At 32.8% G+C, this 20758-nt stretch overlaps 4 protein-coding genes across 8 annotated transcripts; 2 read left to right on the top strand and 2 right to left on the bottom strand.

The window, feature by feature from the left end:
* Positions 1-668: 668 nt before the first annotated feature.
* LOC108813638 (transcription factor TCP14) lies at positions 669-2500 on the top strand. Its single transcript, XM_018586252.2, has one exon. The coding sequence runs from the start codon at positions 768-770 to the stop codon at positions 2184-2186; it is 1419 nt and encodes a 472-aa protein (XP_018441754.1). The 5' UTR covers positions 669-767; the 3' UTR covers positions 2187-2500.
* Positions 2501-10057: 7557 nt separating this feature from the next.
* On the bottom strand, positions 10058-12716 carry LOC108809098 (uncharacterized). Of its 4 annotated transcripts, none has more exons than XM_018581225.2 (11): positions 12565-12716; positions 12028-12147; positions 11895-11951; positions 11733-11795; positions 11593-11661; positions 11340-11432; positions 11153-11257; positions 10995-11072; positions 10751-10870; positions 10539-10644; positions 10058-10456 (listed from the first exon to the last, which is right to left on the bottom strand). In XM_018581225.2, the coding sequence occupies exons 2-11, from the start codon at positions 12133-12135 to the stop codon at positions 10266-10268; spliced, it is 990 nt and encodes a 329-aa protein (XP_018436727.1). In that variant the 5' UTR covers positions 12136-12147; positions 12565-12716; the 3' UTR covers positions 10058-10265. The 4 variants fall into 4 exon arrangements, with proteins under 4 accessions (XP_018436727.1, XP_018436726.1, XP_018436729.1 ...); XM_018581224.2 differs by having other exon boundaries at positions 12028-12151; positions 12565-12683; XM_018581227.2 differs by lacking the exon at positions 12565-12716 and having other exon boundaries at positions 11733-11776; positions 12028-12056.
* Positions 12717-14571: 1855 nt separating this feature from the next.
* On the top strand, positions 14572-15508 carry LOC108811988 (protein BUNDLE SHEATH DEFECTIVE 2, chloroplastic). 2 transcript variants are annotated; one of them, XM_018584115.2, is made up of 4 exons: positions 14572-14833; positions 14922-14985; positions 15067-15159; positions 15255-15508. In XM_018584115.2, the coding sequence occupies exons 1-4, from the start codon at positions 14663-14665 to the stop codon at positions 15314-15316; spliced, it is 390 nt and encodes a 129-aa protein (XP_018439617.1). In that variant the 5' UTR covers positions 14572-14662; the 3' UTR covers positions 15317-15508. The 2 variants fall into 2 exon arrangements, with proteins under 2 accessions (XP_018439617.1, XP_018439616.1); XM_018584114.2 differs by having other exon boundaries at positions 14573-14833; positions 15067-15163.
* Positions 15509-16020: 512 nt separating this feature from the next.
* Positions 16021-17018, bottom strand: LOC108811987 (pectinesterase 1). The gene has a single exon (XM_018584112.2). The coding sequence runs from the start codon at positions 16856-16858 to the stop codon at positions 16169-16171; it is 690 nt and encodes a 229-aa protein (XP_018439614.1). The 5' UTR covers positions 16859-17018; the 3' UTR covers positions 16021-16168.
* Positions 17019-20758: the final 3740 nt, after the last annotated feature.

Below are 20758 nucleotides of genomic sequence, written 5' to 3'. Positions count from 1 at the left end.
TTTGGTAAAATACTATTATTATCAGAATATTTTCTGTATTTTTTTTTTTACTTATATATAGTAGTGGTAAAGATTCTTATATATGTATAATTTTATCGCATTTATTAACGCAACGTTCTGATTTTTCCCCTTTTAACTAGTCGTGAAAAAAGTATTTTCCTTGTACGGTGAATATTGTTCTCCATTTTCACGGTGTGGCTCTTTCTATCTATTCATTTTAATTATTATCATACATAAAATTAACAGATAAAATGGAAAATGATTATATTAAATCGTATTATTGTCTATTTTTGTGATGTAAAATGACATTTCTTTCTTAACTGTTAACGAATTGATTTGACATACAAGCTGGAAACTGACGTTGAAAGTTTCAAAGCTAGGGTTAGATTCAAACTATCTTTGCTAATTACATGAATCCATCGATCAGTCCATTTGCGTTGATAAAATGACACTTTTGTTTTCTTCAACTATTAAATGATACTCACATTGTTGACGTTTCTCTTAATTATTATGTGTTTCGTTTTTATGTTTTTATAAAGAAGTGACAAACAATTTTTTGTTGCAAAAAATAAATAAATATGCAATGAGAGTTTGTATTTTCTTTTAGTTTCTTTATTATATTTTTTTAAAAAAATGTAAAGCTCACCCATATAATTTCCACTCATGATCTTTGTTTCTTTAAGCTTTTCTCCCCATTCTCTCTTATCCTTCTCACTCAATTCCTTCGAACGTCTTTTCTTACTATTATTTTCCTTACTTATAAATATATGCAAAAGACACCATCTACTCTCTTAAATGTCATAATGGACGGTGGAGACAACGTTGGAGGAGGAGATGATCACAACCGTCACCTTCACCACCACCATCACCGGCCAACTTTCCCTTTCCAACTCCTCGGAAAACGAGACCCCGAGGACAACAACCAACAACAACAACAGCAGCAACCTTCCCCCTCCTCTTCCTCATCTCTCTTCTCCCTCCACCAACACCAACAATTATCCCAAACGCAACCGCAACCGCAGCAAAAGCCAGAACCGCAGAAAGACTTGCAAGAGGAAACAGCTGTGGTCGTAGCTAAAAGGCCGCCGTTAAAACGAGCGTCGACGAAAGACAGACACACGAAAGTAGACGGAAGAGGGAGGAGGATAAGGATGCCGGCCTTGTGCGCAGCTAGGGTTTTCCAGCTAACAAGAGAGCTCGGCCATAAATCCGACGGAGAGACCATCGAGTGGCTTCTTCAACAAGCTGAGCCGTCGGTCATCGCCGCCACCGGAACAGGAACTATCCCCGCGAACTTCACTTCTCTCAACATCTCTCTCCGTTCTTCAGGCTCCTCCATGTCTCTCCCTTCTCATTACCGTAACGCAGCTTCCACTTTCAGCCCTAACAACATCTTCTCTCCGTCGTTACTTCAACAACAACAACAACAAAGAAGCGGTGGTGGTGGGTTTCTTCATCCTCACCATCATCTACAAGGACGCGCAACGACGTCGTCTCTCTTTCCTGGTATTGATAACTTCACCCCGACGACATCGTTTTTGAACTTCCATAATCCGACAAAGCAAGAAGGAGATCAAGATTCGGAAGAGTTAAGTTCAGACAAGAAACGGAGACTCCAAACGGCGTCGGATATACATCATCAACATGAACAAATCGGTGGCTATACGCTTCAGTCTAGCAACAGTGGTTCCACGGCTACAACCGCGCAAATACCAGGAAACTTCTGGATGGTTGCGGCTGCGGCGGCGGCCGCAGGTGGTGGTAATAATAACCAAACAGGAGGAGTTTCTGGAGGCAGCGGTGGTGGTGGAGAGCCTGTGTGGACGTTTCCTTCGATTAACACTGCCGCTGCTGCCTTATACAGAAGTAGCGTTTCGGGCGTTTCAGGCGGTGCGGTTTCAAGCGGTTTGCATTTTATGAATTTTGCAGCGCCAATGGCATTTCTTACTGGACAACAGCTAGCAACCAGTAGTAATCATGAGATCAATGAAGATAATAATAATAATGAAGGAGGAAGAAGAAGTGACGGTGGGGATCATCATAGTACACATGAGAGACATCATCATCATCAACAACAACAGCATCATAATATTCTCTCCGGTTTAAATCAGTACGGACGGCAAGTTTCAGGCGAATCTCAGGCTAGTGATTCACTTGGAGGCGGTGAGGAAGATCCACAAGATTAAAAATACACAGAGAAAACAAACACAACTAATCGTGGATGACCCGGCGGCGCCGGTGGTGGAGACGGCGTTCGGCGGCTGTGTAATACTTTTGTTTTGCCGTTATTTTTTATTTTTCACTGTCTGTATTAATTTTTTTTTTGCTAAGTTAAAAACAAAAATACGCGAGAACGTGAGATTTTTTTAGTTTTGATTTTTTTTTACTTTGATTTAAATTTGAGTTTTTATTGTGAGTGAGTGAGTGATTAAATATAGTACACGAGATTTTCTCTGTCAGGTTTTTTTGGATTTTGAGGAGAATATGACACTTTTTATCATTATTGCTTTTAATGGTCTTATTTTTACTGTTATTGTCACTTGTCTCGATTCTCAATCATTATCCACAAGAAAATTAATTACGCATAAAAATATGTTTAAGTTGTACGCCCAAATTTTGCTTAGTATCTCCAGTCTCCTCAAGGAATCATTCATCTATCCTATTAAAAGTGAAGTACAAATGAGAAATAACCTTTACTTCATTTTAATAGTTACAATAACCTGTCACTGATTTTAATTACATAGAGTATGCTAAATAAATGGACCCATTCACGCAAGCCTAATTAGCAAAACCCATCTTTCGATTTTTTTTACAAATTGTTATTTATTGCTAAATACTTGCAGCATATTCAATTTTAGTAAAGATCAAATATAATCTACGAGTGAAAAAGTAAGGGTTTTAGCATAAAAACATTCGTAATATACAAATATTATCTTCCTGAAGTCATACAAACCAGTGGTATCATTTTGACACTCAAACCAAGCCCATATATATTTAATATTAATAAAAATATGAAAACACCTTTTTCAACTATATTACATACCTGATTTATATGTTAATTTTTTAATATAAAACTCAAATCATATCAGTGTATTTTTTATAAGCATGTATACGTAATTTACAATTTTTAATAGGATATCCTTAGTCATAGTTATTTATTTATTTGTATTTTATATCTATAAAAATATTATTTTCATTGTATAGGAACTTTCTAATTACATATATGTTGAATTTACTTAGTTTTTTTTAATCTTCGTCATAAAATACATGGTTTAATATGAAAAAAAAAATATAATAAACAGAATGTAATACGATTAACTATTTAAATACATCATTTACAATTAACAAAAAAACCGTAAATTTTCTGAGAAAATAACTTTAATCGATAAATCATTACATCTTCTAATTCCACACACTACCAAAGACAAACTATATAATTAACAAAAAAAATGTATCAACCATTTATATATAAATAACTAACGTAATTAATCATTTACACTTTTAATATCACCACACAATATAAGATATTTAATATCTGAATTACATAACGTAAAATAGTAATATCATAACATTTTAAATCGAAAATGAAAACCCGTGCGGACGCGCAGGTAAAAGTCTAGTTTATAGTAGGGGTGGGCATTTCGGTTTAGTTTCGGGTTCGGTTTGGGTTCGGTTTGGTTTGGGTAATTTGGGTTTTATAAAACTCAAACCAATTAAAACCAAAGTAGCTTTGGTTTGGGTTCGGTTTGGGTTTAATTCAGTTTGGTTCAGTTCGGTTTGGTTTAAATTTAGTTCGGTTTACATTATTATGGTCTAGTTTGGTTCGGTGTAGTTCGGGTTGGTGATAAAATATGAAGGCATCAGTTTTATACTTTTATTAAAAAATAATCAACTCATAAACGATAGAGTGAGAATATAAAAACTTATGCTACATGATTTTATATATAATAGTATTATTTGAATCGTATTTATAATTTTTTTTAAAGATATGGAAGTTATGAAAAAATGAAAAACAAAACTTTAACTAAAATTTACAATATGTTAATACACATATATATATATATATATATATCATATATATTTTTACTAATATATATTGGATTATCTGTTTGGTTCGGTTTAGCTCGGTTTAAATCCAAACCAAACCAAACCGTTCGGGTTGAGTAAAACATGAACCAATTGGGTTACATAAAGAGCACGGTTTGATTTGGTTCGGTTTAACTTCGGTTTGGTTGGTTCGATTCGGTTCGGTTTGGGTTTTTTGCCCACCCCTAGTTTATAGTTTAAAGTATAACAAATTTATGAAAAATGTTATACTTTGATTTTTTTGGGTCAAAATAACAATCAAGTATTAATTATTTATAAGTTTGTCAGTAGTTTAACGTTTTTAATGTAAAACAAAATTGCCAATATTTTAGAACCAAAAAAAAAAGTATAACATTTTTCATAAATTTGTCAGTAAATTAACGTTTTTAATGTAAAACAAAATTGCCAATTTATGAGAAATTATGTATCGACTTATCGAGGAACGAGATGGGCCTCTCTCTCGCTTGGCCCACAAATCTCTCTCACTTGGCCCTTGAGGTTGTTGTTTTAAAGCGAATAGAAAACAGCAAAGTGTCTCGTTTGTTTTACATGGTCGAACAAAAACGATACACAAAACATAAAAATATCTCGTTTGATCGTATATGCTAGGAAACATATTAAATGTTTTTAAGTATATGATTCATTTTATCTTTATTTCTTTGTCGTTTGTCCCCACTGAAAAATCGATCTGCTTTTTATATATGATCTTCGGATATTCAAATCAAGACTAGTTTAAAGTTTAAACTATGTATCTGAACTTAGCTCTGATCTAGATTGAAAGACTTATTCGACGTTAAATGTGGTCTTGTCTTTACTCTTTAGGAAAACGCTACAACTTATAAAGAAAAGATTCACTGTTTCAGATTATTCTTTTTTTTTTGCTTGCTTACCTTTAAATCATTAGATAAAATTTTACTTATAAGAAGTCACAACCAAGAAAAATAACATTGGATTGTTAGTATACTTAATTATAATCTACTCTGTAAAATCTATTCTTTTTTATTTAAAAATCTATTCGCAAGGGCCTAAAGTTTACAAAAATATAGAGACAAGGAAATAATCTAGGCAAATAAGCCCCATAAATAAATGATTTGTATTATTGCAGACTATACAATATATTAATGAATTTCTATGATAAAAACATTTATACAAATTCAATAAGTAGAGAGCGAGAGAGAGAAAAAGATTGATTGTGGTGGTGACATGAGGACTGTAGTGGTGTAAGGAGTGTGGGGCCAAAACGTTATCAGGTGCAGGGATTGTCGTGTGGACCCCAATCCATCTGTTTATCTCTCCGTAACCAACGTTCATTTTTTCTTGTCAACGAAACCAACTAAACTATAAAATATCAAATTTGGTATTTTTTCTCTCTAAAGAAACTCCAAAAATTACATAATTATATCAAATTTGATATTTTATGAAGTGTTACACCTAATATCAAATAATATTTTTTGTTTGTTTTCAAATTATAGTTGCATTAATATTATTAGTAGTTTAAATTTAAAGCTATAGATAAATATACTACACAATTTTATACATTTCATTATTATTTTAAAATTAATAAACACCAAAATATTATTATTTAAATTTCAAAACACTAAAGACACAAAATTTGCTGTTGTTTCAACAATAAATTTAGTATTGTGGTTGGAGTTACCTGACACAAGATATTTTTCTTCCTTTTTGGTTTCATCTTATATTAATTAACTAAGACCATGTACAAAGATTACAATTTTTTCAACATTCTATTTTCACATCATTTTTTTATTTTGACCTACCTAATAATGCAATAACTATTCAATTTGTTTTCACTTACAATAATTTTTTGTTAAATTAAATTTAACATTTTCTCCCTCCAATTTTCTTTTATATTTTATATTTTATCTATATTATATTTTTATTCTTTTACATTTGTATTTTGTGAACACTAACAATCTATTAGATTTAGGTAGTTAAATGAAAATTAGAAGAATTTTGGATGTCAAAAACTTATTACTAAGATACATTTTAACAAAAAGAGTAAAAACCATAATGAAAATGGCAATTCTTTTATATTCAAATGGAACGAGTTTATATATAAATTATAAAATACAGAATTTTTGTATAGTTCTTATAAAACAATTTGGACTAAAAATCATACAATTTTTAACAAGTAATAAAAACGTATGATGTAGATGCTATGAGCTATCAATATCATATAATCTCAAAGTTTGACATGTGGAAAAACTGAGTGCATTCTATCTTCTTTCAATTTGTTGAACAGATTGAATACCGTTTAATACATGTGTATTATCACAGAATTAACAGCTTTGTTTCGCTGTACTATTTAAACCGTTGAAAAAAGTTTAACAACCCCATTATTCATGGTCTAAGGTAAATAAAATGAGATTCATCACTCCACGTAAAGCTTAAAGTATTCTTTTGTTACCAGAAAATTCTGAACTAAAACCTGCAAGTCATCAGGCCAAAAAGGCAAAAACACCATTATGTAATTAAATTTTGTCACAGCATTCCTAATTATGCAGTGGAGATTTGTTTTGTCTGTGTAATTTATAAATTTTCACATTGTCATTATGAAATAGCAAATTCACATCTAATGTTAATACTCGTGATTTGATTAACGGATGTCAATTCTTTTTTTAACTTGACATTTATTTATAAGCAGATTTATGACATAAAACTTATTTGTCGAGTCTATTTTATGTTTAAATGCTAAGAAGTTGATACCATGTATCAATACAGATCAGCCAGCTACGAATGGATAGTTAGTTGTGGTCAATATATTTGTTCTCTTGCTGTCTAGGCTTTAAATGGTAACACATTGCAATGCAGTTAATAATAACAAAATTGTTGTATAAACCTATATATTTATACATTTTTATTGCTATTAGATCAAACAACAATTGTTTCGGATGTTACAATTCAGAGCCGTAGTGTTTTATTTATCACATTTTTAGTTTTTTCACATATAAATTTCTGTTTTGTTGTGACCAAAAAAATTATATTTATTATTTTTACAATAATTATTGGTTTTAGATGTATGATCATATAAAGTTATTGTTACTACCAAAAAAACACAGAATTTAAAATAATTGTAAAACCAAATGAATGAATGATTAATTTCTGAACCATTTTGTCAAGAACAATTTGAGCCATATAAATAAATAACACAATATGTACAACTAGTATCTAGTAATAAAATTGGTTTATCTACAATAAAATACCACTCAACTAATCAACTGATTTTTAGGACAGAGATTCAAACAGTTAAAGTAGTGTTGTTGAGGTAAGTTTTAGAGCACATGGGTTTAGATTCAAAAGCCATCGTACGGAAACGTAAAAATTGGTCCCCATAGTAAAAACTACAATAAAGAAGCAAATGTACGATTAAAAGTGCAACCTTCAACTAGTCACGGGGTCAAATGAAAAATCCATGTGTTTGTTTGTTTGTTTTTGAAATATGCATATTTGAAACGAATTAATAATTATAAACTATACATACAATATTTTTCATACAAATATTTGCCGTATGCGAACGGACTTGTGATCAAGTAGCAATAAACAGACATGAGACGCTAATATGTTTCAGGTTCGATCTTTCTGATATACGAAACTAAATCATATTATTCTTTTAATCTATTGCGGATATGAATCTATACTTTAGGATCCATTTGAATGCTCTGAAAAAAGAGTTCATCCGCGAGCTTGCGAATCCTTTAGATTCAACCATATTTAAAGTTTTTCAGTCAAAAAAATATTTTCCTTATGCCTACTAGTGACTAATGAGCACTTTTTTACATCTAATACAATATAAATCCTGCGGACATACTTGAATAATGAATATTTATTCTTGAAAAGATGAAGTATTATTTTTATATTTGACTTCAAATTCTGAGCCAGAGAAAACCCAAATGCGGACATACTTGAATACTTGGCTACCAAGCCTACAATTAATCCCCTTCTTGTTTTCACTGCAGCAAAAAAAAAGGGGAAAATTATGGAAAGAAGACTAATCCCAATATCTAACCAGTTTCGTGACTGAACAAGAAAATTAGATCAACATAAATCACAACTATTACCAACAGTCCATATCATCGGCTTAAGATGGTATAGAGAAACATAAAACAACATAATATTCGTCTTATAATCTGAAAATTCCATACGAAATGTCTAGAGGCAAACAGAAATATACTCTCTGTTATTTTAACATTTTTTTTGTTAAAAATGATATTTTACAATTTCAATTCAAATTATAAATCTCAATATATTTCGTTCTTTTGCTTTCTCCAAAATTAATTCGCATTTATTCACAACAATCAGTATGTAATCAAATGAAATCATGATATAGATCCAATGTATATAATTATAAATTGTTATTTTTCTTTGAATTAATTGTTAAATTAACTCAAAAAAATTTTTACATCTGGATGCTTCTTTTTCTTACTTTCTATACAAATTTTTCTCAAAGAATTAAAAAGAACTACTCTTCACTTCTATGTCTTTGAACTTCTACCTCTCTTTTTTAGTTTTGCTTGGTTCCAAACCAATATCTCAGACCTCCCTCTAGATCCTTATCCTTCTTCTTCTGGATAATAGAAAAACTTGTTTCTCACTGTTTTATCAATCAGGCTTGGCTAAAAGGGTTGATGGAAATTCCTTTTTCTCCATGCCTTCTCCTATTTCTCTCCCTCCAAATGTTGTGAACAGCTGCTTGAAACATATATCTGGTTGTAAAAAGCTAAAGCTTATTCCGACTTGAGTCAGTGATAAACCTCTTTATCCCCATCTAACTCTCTGTGTAATGTTCTTTGAGGACTCCTCTCGCCAAACTTCCCCATACCTGTTTTGAATAAGGACACTCGAAAAAGAAATGGACAACTGTTTCCATAGGCTCTTGACAGAATATACATGACGCATCCACACTCACATTCCACTGCATCATACGATCCCCTCTCGCAAGTCTATTTCTCATAGCCACACAAACCAAAAAGAGAATTTTGGAGTTGAATGCTTGAACCATATCGCCTTGTGCCCCTCAAAAGTCTGGTGCCTCTCTCTCATGATCTGCCATGTTTCACTTGTTGAGAACATCTTTTTATATCTATCTTCTTCTCCTTGCTGCCTCAGACCTTTAAACTTCTCAATCTCCACTTCTACTCTATTTAAAATTGGAATCCTGTGATTTCTCCTGCTATTGCTCATAAGAGACCTTCAAGTGGTAGAAAATTCTGCTCCCATAAATGTTTACAAACTACAGAGGAAATTGAACATAATGATGGAAAAACAAAAAAACAAAAGGACCACTTGTTTAATTAAACATCTTTAAATTAAGCATTATAAACTGGAAGAGCATAAGACGCAAAATGATGAAAGGGCATTTATTAAAGTTCAAAATCAACATTTGTAGATTTTTGCATTTTATTTATTTGACACAACCGTGAATTCACCTGCCAAGTTCAGATTCATATTTTAAATTAGGTATTTTGGGGATACACATGAAAAAAATAGAAAATTTAATTAAAGATTCCAGAGGAGCCGTTGAAAAACTACTTCCTATATTTGGCAGGTGAAGATCTGAAAAAAAAAAAAACAGCTGCAAACTTTTAAGGTCTTTCACGACTGAATGCATTTTGGGCAAAACTCATGAACCAAAAGTTGCATGAACACACACACACACACGAAATATAGAATGGTTGATTCAAGAGGTCTTAATTTATTTCATACCCTTAATTTAAAGCTATTCTTACTAAACCAACTTATATTCACTATCTCGACACTAGATAGAATCTAGTGACCAACAAAAAAATTTCTCCAAAACTTTAAACATATCTTAAGAAGCACAGATTCTCTCCCATTATGTTTAAGAACATGTTGCGACTCTATACTGAACCACCAAAAAAAAATACAAAGAGATTGAACTAACTTGTATAGTTGTATAGATGGGCTTCCCTTCTTGTGTGTGAGTCTGAAGTAAGAACATAAAAATGATAAAATGATAGTAGATTGATGTGTTTGCTTCTATATTTCTCTCATCTATGACATCAGAAGACATAACCATCAACACAAAAAGAAAAGTTGTTACTTCAAAACCAAAAAAGAAGAAGAAAAAGAAAGAATGATCATCAACTTAATGGTGGCAAGATCTACTTTCTTCAACTAACAGTTCATCTAAAACCCTTTCATGACCGAGAATTCCAAGCTTTGCGCATTTTCTGGGAAAGATACATTGTTGCATTAATAGCTCCAGCAGCCAAGAAACCAGACACAGCCTGTCTGGCACTTGAAACCATTACCCTTCGCTTCATTACCTTCTCCATACATCTCGCTGCTACTTCTCTTGAACCTATACAAACTTCCCCTGAAACTCTACCTATTTACCATTTCAACCATCAATTATTATTCCTCCATTTCCTTTCATATAACTAGAGAGAGAGAGAGGTCAGAGTTGGTACCGGTCTCGCTCAAGATTTTCTTTTCCCCAAGTAACTTCCCCATTTGGCTTCTTACTGATGCAGGGAGAGAAGAGACCAGAGAGCGTGATGCTGAAAGGCTTGAGTCCTGTCCACAAGTTGTTAAGGATCAATATCAGAACAGTGACTGAAATAATCTCATGATTGAACCAACCACATACAGTATGTATATAACAGCTATGAGCTGTGTGTACCTGAACTAAATTAGTTTCAGCAGATGAGAATCTCAGCAAGTTTTTGGTCTGGCAGTCTTCAAGAAAAGGCTTATACATTGACTGGAAAAGATCAAATTGCCCCTTCACAATCTTGTTCACCTAAAAGACAGGAGATTGAACTAATGGATCAGAAACCTTTCATCCGAAAAAAATTACATTAACATGTTTGTGAGAACAATATTCACAATGTGATGTACTCAAGAACAGGACAAGGTTCTCTCACCTTATTAGTGTCCTCAGCAAAAAGCATTCGCAAGTCTCCCATGTAAGAAAGGCTGCATATTTTGGCGTACAGATCTTCCTGCATACCAGAGTTCTGTGAGTTATATATAGTGTACAGTCTCATAGAACTTCATTTGAGCACTGAACAGAAACTCTAACCTCGGTGAATTTTGATGGCAAGAGAAGAAGGGCTGCAGATACTGCGGCTCTCTTATTAACAGAGTTCACGTCTTCTATGTCCAGATTATCAACAAGCAAGTGAACCTGCAACCAAGAGGCACTTCCCTATTATACATCTCACGATCCTTGCACGGTTATCAGTGAGAAGACCAAGAAACTGAGATACCGGTTTCTGTAAACGGCCACTCAAGTAGAATCTGTTCCAGTCCAGTATGTCCTGTACTAGGTCATTCATCCGAACAACCCCATACTTGAGCTTCTGCAAACAGCTTCACAAGGGAAATTAAATCATGCAAGCAAAAACGAATTTCAAATTACATACAATATGATCAAATAGAGCAGAACGTAAACATATGAAATACACAAGATTGTTCATTAGGTTTTCAGACAATCCCACAGTTTCTCTGGAAGTTCATTACCCTGTCGTTCCAGCTGACAAATGGGTTGAAGTGAACTCCAACACCTACTTTATCCGCAACTTCCGTGATCTGTGAAAAGAGTGTGTGCACAGTGTTCACTTAAGCAATGGTAGAGTATGTGAGAATGGAGAGAAACATACCAGCCTGGCTCCACCAAGGTGAACCATCCATGAAGCATAGTGATCTGAATTCATCTTCAGATTCTTGATTCACACGATGACAAACAATAGTTAAAAATCCGCTAGCTTAAAATAGCTTCTCTAATCTATTGAAAAAGTTTGTGGCTTTCTTGAGAGACTGACCTCAGAGTGCCATTGCAAGGGATCAGAGACGCCAAGGATGTAGTCCACCATTTTAGACTGCATTTTTGTGGGTCAATCATAAACAGGAAAATGCGAATATATATATATATATATATATATAAGAAATAAAAACCTTATCTTGGTTATTTGGGTGCAGCGTAGAACCATAAACACAACAGAAATCCACAGGGGGGAGAACAGTTAAGAAGCTAGAAAGCTCATCTCTTTGACTAGTTTCCATGTTCCCTAATTCCTGTTTGATTTCACCAGAGATGGTAAACAGAAGATCAGAACAGTAAACTAAACACTGTTAAATCATCATCACTAGTATAAAACGGTCATTACTTGCACAACATTTCTACAATTTTTTTACTACTAGTGAAGAGATTTGGCTCAGACAACACCAAAAAAAAAAAGAGAAAGCAAATTAAGCTATTTTCACAAGTGGGGTTATTCCAGTCATTCAAGATCACGATTTCAGTTGAGAAAATTAAGCAAATGGTGGCGACTAAAAGACATCAATGAAACTTCAAGTCCGGTTCTGTGGCACACGAAACTAAGGTTTATCAATCAATAGTGCTCTGAGAGATCAAAAAGATTTGGGAAAAAGAGATAGAAATCAAACAAGAGGAAGAACGCCAAAGGGACTGTTGATATGAAGAAGCTATACCTGCGTTGCGACTGAAGGCGGTGTAGATCGAAGACGAACAACTTAACGCCGTTCAAAGTTTGAAGCTTTCTTAAACCCCAATACATAAAGCTTTCTTCTTTGCCCGAAGTGAAGTTTTTTTCTTTAGGTTGGGCCCAAAATATCGTTGTTTTTTTTTTTTTACAAAATGTGTATAATTTCTTTTGACAGCTTAAATTTTTATTTAGTTTTCTGAATTTTCATTTAATTTTCTAATTTTTTTTTATAAAAATCTGTTTTTTATAAAAATTAATGGATATCGCATAAAATTTTGAAAGTGGTATTTATTGTTTTCTACTAGTCACTTTAACTTTTAAAATGATATTTCTATCATTAAAAACATTTCTTACATACTTGTTCATCAATTATAAAACTGACTGTTTGTGTAGGTAAAAAGGATGATGGGCTAATTTTTTCCAAAATAATTAAAAATAGTTTTTTTTTTTAATCAGAAAACTGAATACAAATTAGAAAATAATAAAAGTATGGGAAATGCCCTACCTTTGAGTGCGGTTTGAACTATTTGATTTACGTAATTGGAAGTAACCAATTAGGTTTACGACAAAACCTAGAAATCGATCACTGATCCAATTTGAGTACCTCTGCAGGATAGACCTCAACAGTTAAAAATATAAATAAAATTAAATTAAAAACTATATAACAGTTATAACAAAAACTCATAAAATTAAATAAAAATTCAGAAAATTAAAAAAATACATAACAGTGAGAAAATTAAAAAATTAAAAATAGTTTTTGTTTAAAATTACATGATTATAATTTTTAAAAAACTGGAATATCATCATTAACAATAACATTTCAAACATATCATTCATGACGATGATTATTTCTCACATAACTATTAACAATGATGGTTTTTGACATATCTTTAGTGATAGTTTCCAACATCATCAACGACGGTAGAATGTATGTCAATAACAATGTTTTTGACAACAATTGTTTACAACTGAAAGTATGTCAAGAACAATGTTTTGGCAAATAACAATGCTTTTGACAACTATCAAAGTGACATTTCATAGTTAAAAATTAGTGTAACACATGCACTATGCATATCTCGGAAACTATAATTGTAAATATGTTAATACCCGTCATTATTAATGGTTATGTGGAAAATGATCATGTTTGAAATGTTATTGTAATTGTCCATGTCCATTGATAAAGAAAGTTTTAAGTATCACGTATTTTGTGACTAAATGAAATACTGCATTTCATTTTAACGGATCCCAGTTCAGAAAAGACGATTTTTTATGGAGGGTTAAAGACACTAAAAGTTTAATAAGTTTAATAGTTGGAAGTTTAAAAACATAAAGTTTTAGTTGGGGGTTTTCATCCGATTTAAAAATAACTGGAGGTTTAAATAACTAAAACATTCGTTAAATGTAAGCATCTCATGTTATTTCAGTGATTATATGAAACATTGCGTTTTAATTTAACGGATTTCTGTTAAAGTAAAGACGACTTTGTTAGAGGGTTAACATTATTAACGGTTTAATAGTTGAGAGTTCAAAAGCATAAAGTTTTAGTTGGAGGTTTTCCATCGGATCTGAAATAGATGAATGTTTAAATCACTAAAAACCCCCTGATAAATATTTACAAAGATTTTAAGTTTTAGTTATAAACGAATTTAAATATTTTTATAATTTTTACCCATTCAAAATTTAACAAACATAAGAAATTTATATTATAATTTATCATTATTATCTAATAAAATTTGTATTGAAAATCTTAAAAAAAGATCTTTTTGAAACATATTTTTTAATGTTTGTCATTTTTAAACAGAGAGGTAACACTAACAAGTATAACAAAAGAATATCAATTTTTTTTTACATTTACCAAAGATAAATTGAAAAAGAAAACAGGTTATTAGTAGGTAGCAAGAAGAAATGGATGGAAAGTAAGAAATTGTGAATATGGGTGGATCTAAAGAGAACCGGTATAAAGACTGAATATGGTTTAATTAAGTGGATAAAGATTTTGGTAAAAGAGACAAAGAACGCACAAACAAAAGAGAGGGAGGGAGAAGAACATATCTTATCTGCCTATCGGTGGGTCAGAAACAGAAATGGCGAATTCACTATGCTTCTTAGCTTCTCCTCCTACCAGTTGCATCCAGTCTTCCATCAAAAGCCATATACCAACTCACTTCTTCTTTCTAGGAAGTGATCAGAACTCGTCGTTGACTCAGAAGAGACAAGTGTTTCAGACTTGTAAATCCAAAAGCTTCAAAATTCAGGTTCGGTTATTTCTAAAACTATGTTCTCTACCAAATCTGCTTACTCCATTTCATGCCAAAAAAACTTATCTCTTGGAACCAACAACAGGCCACAGACGGTACTGAGACCACTAAATCGAACAGCATACTTTGTCCAAACTGTGAAGGCAAGGGTAAGAGCTTGCCACTAAATCGAACAGAACTACCGAATTGGTTAATTTTTTTTTGACAAAAACAGTTTTGTGTGAAATAAGGTGCTGTGGCATGTTCTCAATGCAAAGGAGGAGGTGTGAATTTGATTGACCATTTTAATGGGCAGTTTAAAGCTGGTGACTCCTGTTGGCTTTGTGGGTTAGCCTACATCTTTCTCTTTTCATCTTATTCTTCTTTCTTCCTACAATACAACGAACAAACTCATGAATGAATATCCTCTCGTGTGCAGTGAGAAAAAGTTTATTTTATGTGGGGACTGCAATGGAGCGGGTTTCCTTGGTGGTTTCTTGAGCACCCAGGATCAGTAATACATAAAAAAGCCTCTTCAAAAGTTGGATCCTGTACCTTTATGTACAAACCTTAGATGTAAAAGTCGTTCTCTCTCTATCAATGCTCTTCTAAAACCAAAATGTATATTAGTATTACTATTTGTTACTGAACACCATCTTTGTTTCTAGTGCATCTCTCACACGTCACAGTTCATTATCTTCCTCTCCATCATCATTAATAACTTCCATGTCCTCCTTGGGGTATTATTATAACAAGCTTTGCTCTGTTTTTGTTATGATGAAGAGGTTTCCTCTGTTTCTGCCTCCATTGTTTCCTTTTAGTTTTGTTTAAATGTTTTGTTATAGTGATTTCCTTTTTGTTCTTCTTCCCGATTGATGGACGCAACCAATAAAGAAGTAGACAAGGAAACGCTGAAGCTCGTTTAGAAAGTAGATTCTAGGGGTTGAATGCAATTTATCGACAAGTTTTGATACAGCTCTTATCAAATTACATATACAAACAAACAAACCAATATACTCTAAATAGATAGATGTTTTAGGGAGTTTTTGATGTTTTAAAATAGTTAATTTTAGTATATCAATGTACTTTTTAGCTTTATCAAAAACTGTTTAACCAATGATAAAATGTAATCTATTTTGTGATTGGTTGAACCATTTTTAATTTATATTTTAATGATTTTTTTAGATTAAAAACAAGTTTCTTAATAATCGTGCACAATCCTAAAACTTCATCTATTTTGAAACAGAGGGAATAGTATTTAATTACAAACAGGAACAGAGAACAAGACACACTTGTGAATTCGATAATTGACAAAAACAGAGAAAGAAAGAAAAAGAGAAAAAGTTGAAACCTTTAGTGGAAAACCAGGAGAAGCTTCTTCATCTGGCTGACAATGGCCAAGCAAACACTCATCATCTGATTAACCCTCACCATCTCTCTCTTGATCTCGTTCCCCACAACAGTTCCCATCTCCTCAAGCCCATCGGAGCAAGTCTCGCCGTCAGTCATGGCCGCGCTGATCCAAGTCTTAACGTCTCCAACAACCTTCTCCGTCATCCAATTCCCTCCTCCCTTCTTCTCCGCCACGATCTCCGACAACGTCTCGTTCAGTTGACTCCCCGCGTCCGCGTAGAGCTTCGCGCAGTCCTTGACGGCCGGCTCCTCCCCGGGCACATCGTCGATCGACCGGAACGACACGGATAAGGCTGAGACCTTCTCGGAAGCGATCCGGAGAGATAGCTCGAGGATTGACTCGGGGTCGGATTCTTTGAGAGAGGAGGAGGAGAGAGCATCGAGGCAGGTCTGTGGGTAAGGAGTCACGGCGCAGACTGCCTTGAGAGAGTTGGAGGGGGGAGGGTTGTGGGAAGGAGGACGAGTGAAGACTCCGGCTGTTAAGGCGACGATAGCGAGGATCAAGAGGAGGGATACGATGGCGACGAGGGTTTTGCGGGATGATGGTTTGGGAAGTGGAGATGATGGAGGAATCTGGTTTTCTTGGTCGGATACTTTGCCGTAGCCTTTCAAGGTGTTAATCGACTCCATTGGGGAAGGGGGTTTGGATCTGTGAAACTCTCTGAGATTTGGGATTTGGAGATTAAAAAGTCAACGAGACTTAAGTTGGATCGAAGATGAATGGAGACTTTGGTACCATTTATTCGTAACTTACTGTTATTAACACGTCTTTTCTCTCTCTCACTTTTGAAGTTTCAAATCTTTTGCTCTCACGCGCGTGAGTAACCATGTGTCTTTCAATGCTTTTTCTCCAAATTGAAATTATATTACAACATCGAAGTTTTACAATAGCCCATATATACATGGACACCAAAACCGGCGGAACACAGATATATTCTCGGAAACTACAACCCATACAAGGACATCAAAGCCGGCAGAACACCAATAGATCCCTGGAAACTACAACCCAACAAAGGGAAACTAATACACCACCCATCTTAAAGTACAACCATGCTACTTCAACCACGAGGTCATGATTAAATTGAATAGCTCCAGTGGCGAACCTACTTGAACACTAATGGTGTCAGTTGACATCACAGAAAGTAATAAAAATTTAGTTTGTGGACTATTTTCACTGATCATTTGTGGCCTAGTTGGTTAGATAGTGCAGCACTGAACCCACAAAACACAAGTTCAAATCTCCTAAACTACAATATGAATCCTTTTGAACCCACATAATATTTTTCTGGGATCGCCACTGAATAGCTCCGAAGATGAAACAAAACACCAAAACTGAACCAGGTTAGAATCAATATCTGAAAAGAAGGGATGCCAGGTAGATAAACCCTTCGTACTGAAGACATTTGAGAGACAACAACAAACTCAACAACAAGAAAGAAGAAGAAAACATCCAACAGCTGAAAATTATTTGATAAACTTTCACCAGTTGCTACAAAAATGGTTTAGATATCAACTCTAACTACTAATCAACGATAAGAAGAGAGACTACTGTAAAGGAGCCAACCCAAAGATAAAGGCGAAGCGGAGACAAACTGGACACAGGACCAAGAGCTACCACTGGACTCAACAAGAAGAATCCGAACACAATCCAAATAACACTCGACAAGAAAAAACATAACAAGAGGTGTCGAAAGACCAACAATGTCGTGAACAAATGCCCTGCACCGCCTCCTGCGGCTACACTCTCCGTCAAAAGATCCCCGATCTCCAATTTGGCACCAGAGACATCATTGAACCCAAGTCTCCACCACCACCACCTTTCAACTCGAGCTAGAGAACCATAATCACCAGAAGCCCGAAGACTTAAACTGCGCTAGACACGCACAAAATCTCCTACTCCATAACAACAAATCAAACCCCTCTATAAACCTCCTGAGACCTAACAAAACCACCGACTAAAACCATTGATAAAACCACCAGGAATGACACTTAGCTTAAACTAAAGAGAACGGCAAAGACGAGAAAGAGATTCTCACCAGAAAAAAACATAAACCATATAAAACCTAGTTTAAACTAAAGAGAAGGAGGAGATCCTCCCTCACATAGCGGCGGTGAGGAGCACGGCCAACCACGGAGGGGTATCGGAGACCATGGAGATTTCTTCTTCTTTTCTCCCTCGATGTGTCTTTCGAATGTTTTGCTTTTTAAAATAAAACCTCGGTAAAACTAGGAGTGGACGTTCGGACTACTCATTCAAATTTGGTTAGAGTTTATTCGGGTTTTGGTGTTTTGAGGTTAAAGATTCTAGTTTCATTCAAATATTTAGAAATTCTGGCTCGTGCTCGGTTCGAATCTTTACGGATTTGGTTCGAGTCAGTGGCGGAGGCAGGATATCTTTTCACTAGGGTCAATTTTATAACAATTACATACAAGGGTCAATTATTTAACTTTACCATATTTCATCAAATTTTATAAAGAAAAAACAAGTATTTTTTTTTCACATGGGTCATGTGACCACCCTTGTTAATCTCTAAGCTTTGCCACTGGTTCGGATTTGAATACCATGTTTAAATTATTTTTAAAATTTTAAATTTATATATAATTTTAATTTAAATTTTATAAAAATCGAAAAATAAAAATAATATATAACATTTAATTTGAATAAGTGAATGTCAAAATACCTAAATTTGACATAAAATTTGGGTATTTTGAATATTGTTTAGTTATTTTAGATATTTAATTTTGACTACTTGGTATATATTTTCGAATATTAGACAACTTGAAAGTATCTTATATATTTTGGATATTTTTTTGGATATTAAATTAAAAAAACAATTAACATATTCAAGTACATAAACCTGATTCAGATATATTTGGATATACGAATACATTTTGGTTTGAATCAGATTTGGTTCTAATATTTTAGATACCAAAATTTTGAATCCTCAAATATTTAACCAATTTTTATTCGGATTTGATACTATTTTCAGATTGAATTCAGTTTGATTTTCTGGAAATTTTTTTCTGTAGATTTTACTTTTGGTAATGTCTTCTAAGACACTGAACGATGTGGTAGCAAGAGGAATAGGATCTTTGATGCAGTATGAAATATCTAAACAAAGTTTGAAATTCAAAATATTCCAGACTTACTCAATTATTCACTAAAATAAAAGATGTAATTACTTGATTAAGTAACAAAATTTATTTTTGTTTATTACATCATTTTTTTATTTTGGAATGCTGAGAGTTGACTCTAATATAAAATTATTCTATTTTAAAGTAAAAAGAATATAGTGATATATTGGGTTGTTCTTACGTAAAAGTGATGTTAAGTTTTTAGGTAAATCCTAATGAAATTCCATAATACCAAATTGAAAGAAATGATGTTACTATAAGAGTTACAATAGAGCTAAAATGACACCACACTTTAAAAAAACATATTTTAATTTAGTAAAATAGTTAAGATAATGTCATTAATTAGTTTATCTATTTATATTTTACTATACTTTCATAATACTAGATACTAAAATACTATATTGTTATTTAATAGTTTAGTTAAATTTATATTTGTTTAACTATTTAGTAATATAATAAATTCAATTTTTTGATATGATATAATAACATTGTTACGTCCGTCTTTACTTAACAGAGATGGCATGTATTCACACTATTTTTATCTATTAAGATACATTTAAAATCAGTATAAATTTTATTCTCAAGTATTGAATTCAATACATTTTATTCATATTTAAATTACAAAAACGTATTTAAAACGATAAAAATGTTTAAACAAAGTTTACCAATTTAACATATTTTAATTAACATAAACCAAAAATCCAAAATTTATTCAAATTTGTATGGCATATACTATTGAATTTAAAAGTAAGCGATAATATGCATATTTAAATAAATATTCAATAAATATTCATTAGTGTATAAATAAAATACTATCCTGAGCAAAAATAATTTTAATTTTATTAAAATGTAAATGAAATAAATATAAAATAACTAAACCAGATCAAATGAAAGAAGAATACATATAATTAGATTTTCAAATCGATAAATCGATAAATTAAAATATAAAAATAATAATATTAAAGTATAAATTAATAATAAGTAAGATAAAATTATATTTAAAACTATTATTTCTGCGCATCTTTTAATAAAAATAAAATTAGCAATCAATTTTTCTAAACATGTCAATTAAATAAAAATTTAATAAAATTTATCTCAAACATATCACTTGATTCACATTTATTAATGGATTTTTCTTTAAAACATGCAACATGCAACTTAGGAACACGAAGCACAAACAATCCTGAAACCAGGTGCGCTTAGCGGCACACTCTTCAAACCAGGATCTAACAAAAGATCAAATTACCCCTTATCTATTATTCTTTATAAGGATAAAACTGTCATACTAAGATCCAGACGGTGGTAAAGCAATAAAACCAGCAGCCACATCTTCTGGTTTCACCCCAACTTAACGGCGATTATTGTTGGCTTCTTCACTTTATATATCATTCAATT

The sequence above is a fragment of the Raphanus sativus genome, chromosome 6 (genome assembly GCF_000801105.2).
Source record: "Raphanus sativus cultivar WK10039 chromosome 6, ASM80110v3, whole genome shotgun sequence".
Taxonomy (NCBI): domain Eukaryota; kingdom Viridiplantae; phylum Streptophyta; class Magnoliopsida; order Brassicales; family Brassicaceae; genus Raphanus; species Raphanus sativus.
Note: the sequence above shows the minus strand (reverse complement) of the source record. Positions and strands in the feature narration are given on the sequence as shown.